Genomic DNA, 591 nt, shown 5'->3' on the forward strand with positions numbered 1-591 from the left:
CGGATCCGATAGTAACCTTAAAGGGTCGGCGAGAGGCAGCAACAACCTACAGTTAATGGAGTCCTCAGCGGGGTGCCCAGGTGCGCAAATCCGGGTTAAACCCAGCGAAGGTAGATCAACAGCGGCCGAAGCCACGCCCACAGGCTACGCGCTGCCTAGGGGGGCTGCGCTCTTCACAGCCCCAGCTGCCAAGGGCGGGGGCCGAGACCCAAAGCGCACGCGCACGCGCAGGCGCGCCACCGCTGGGGAGAATACAGCCAATGAGATTGCGCAGGTGGCCCGCGCGCGCCACAGGCCCCTTCATCCTGGCCCCGCCCCGCGGCGCGGCACGCACGGGGAGGCGCACAGGTGGGCGGGTTCTAGCGGCGCGGCCTCTGGGCGGTGGGAATCTATAGTCGCTCTTTTGGAGGTGGCTCACGCGGTTCGCACGCTCTGCCGGGGAACATGGCGGATATGGAAGGTAAGGGTCGGTCTGTCACGACTGATTTGGCTGTTTTCCCGCCTGGGGCCAGCTTTGCTGCCTCGGAGATCCTGGGTCGGGTGGCCGGCGTCGGAGCCAGAGCTCCCCGTTAGCTCCAGCTGCCCCGCGGG

The 591-nt window shown here is 67.0% G+C and overlaps 1 protein-coding gene across 2 annotated transcripts in view; it reads left to right on the forward strand.

Moving 5' to 3' along the window:
- Window positions 1-350: 350 nt before the first annotated feature.
- The window catches only part of DKC1 (dyskeratosis congenita 1, dyskerin), a 14321-nt gene continuing 14080 nt past the window's right edge, over window positions 351-591 (forward strand). For both annotated transcript variants that reach the window (XM_006773686.2, XM_015570454.1), the window contains exon 1: window positions 351-460. In XM_006773686.2, the coding sequence (XP_006773749.1) occupies window positions 445-460 (16 nt within the window). In that variant the 5' untranslated portion in view covers window positions 351-444. The remainder of the gene's footprint in view (window positions 461-591) is intronic.

Source organism: Myotis davidii, unplaced genomic scaffold, assembly GCF_000327345.1.
Source record: "Myotis davidii unplaced genomic scaffold, ASM32734v1 scaffold546, whole genome shotgun sequence".
NCBI lineage: Eukaryota > Metazoa > Chordata > Mammalia > Chiroptera > Vespertilionidae > Myotis > Myotis davidii.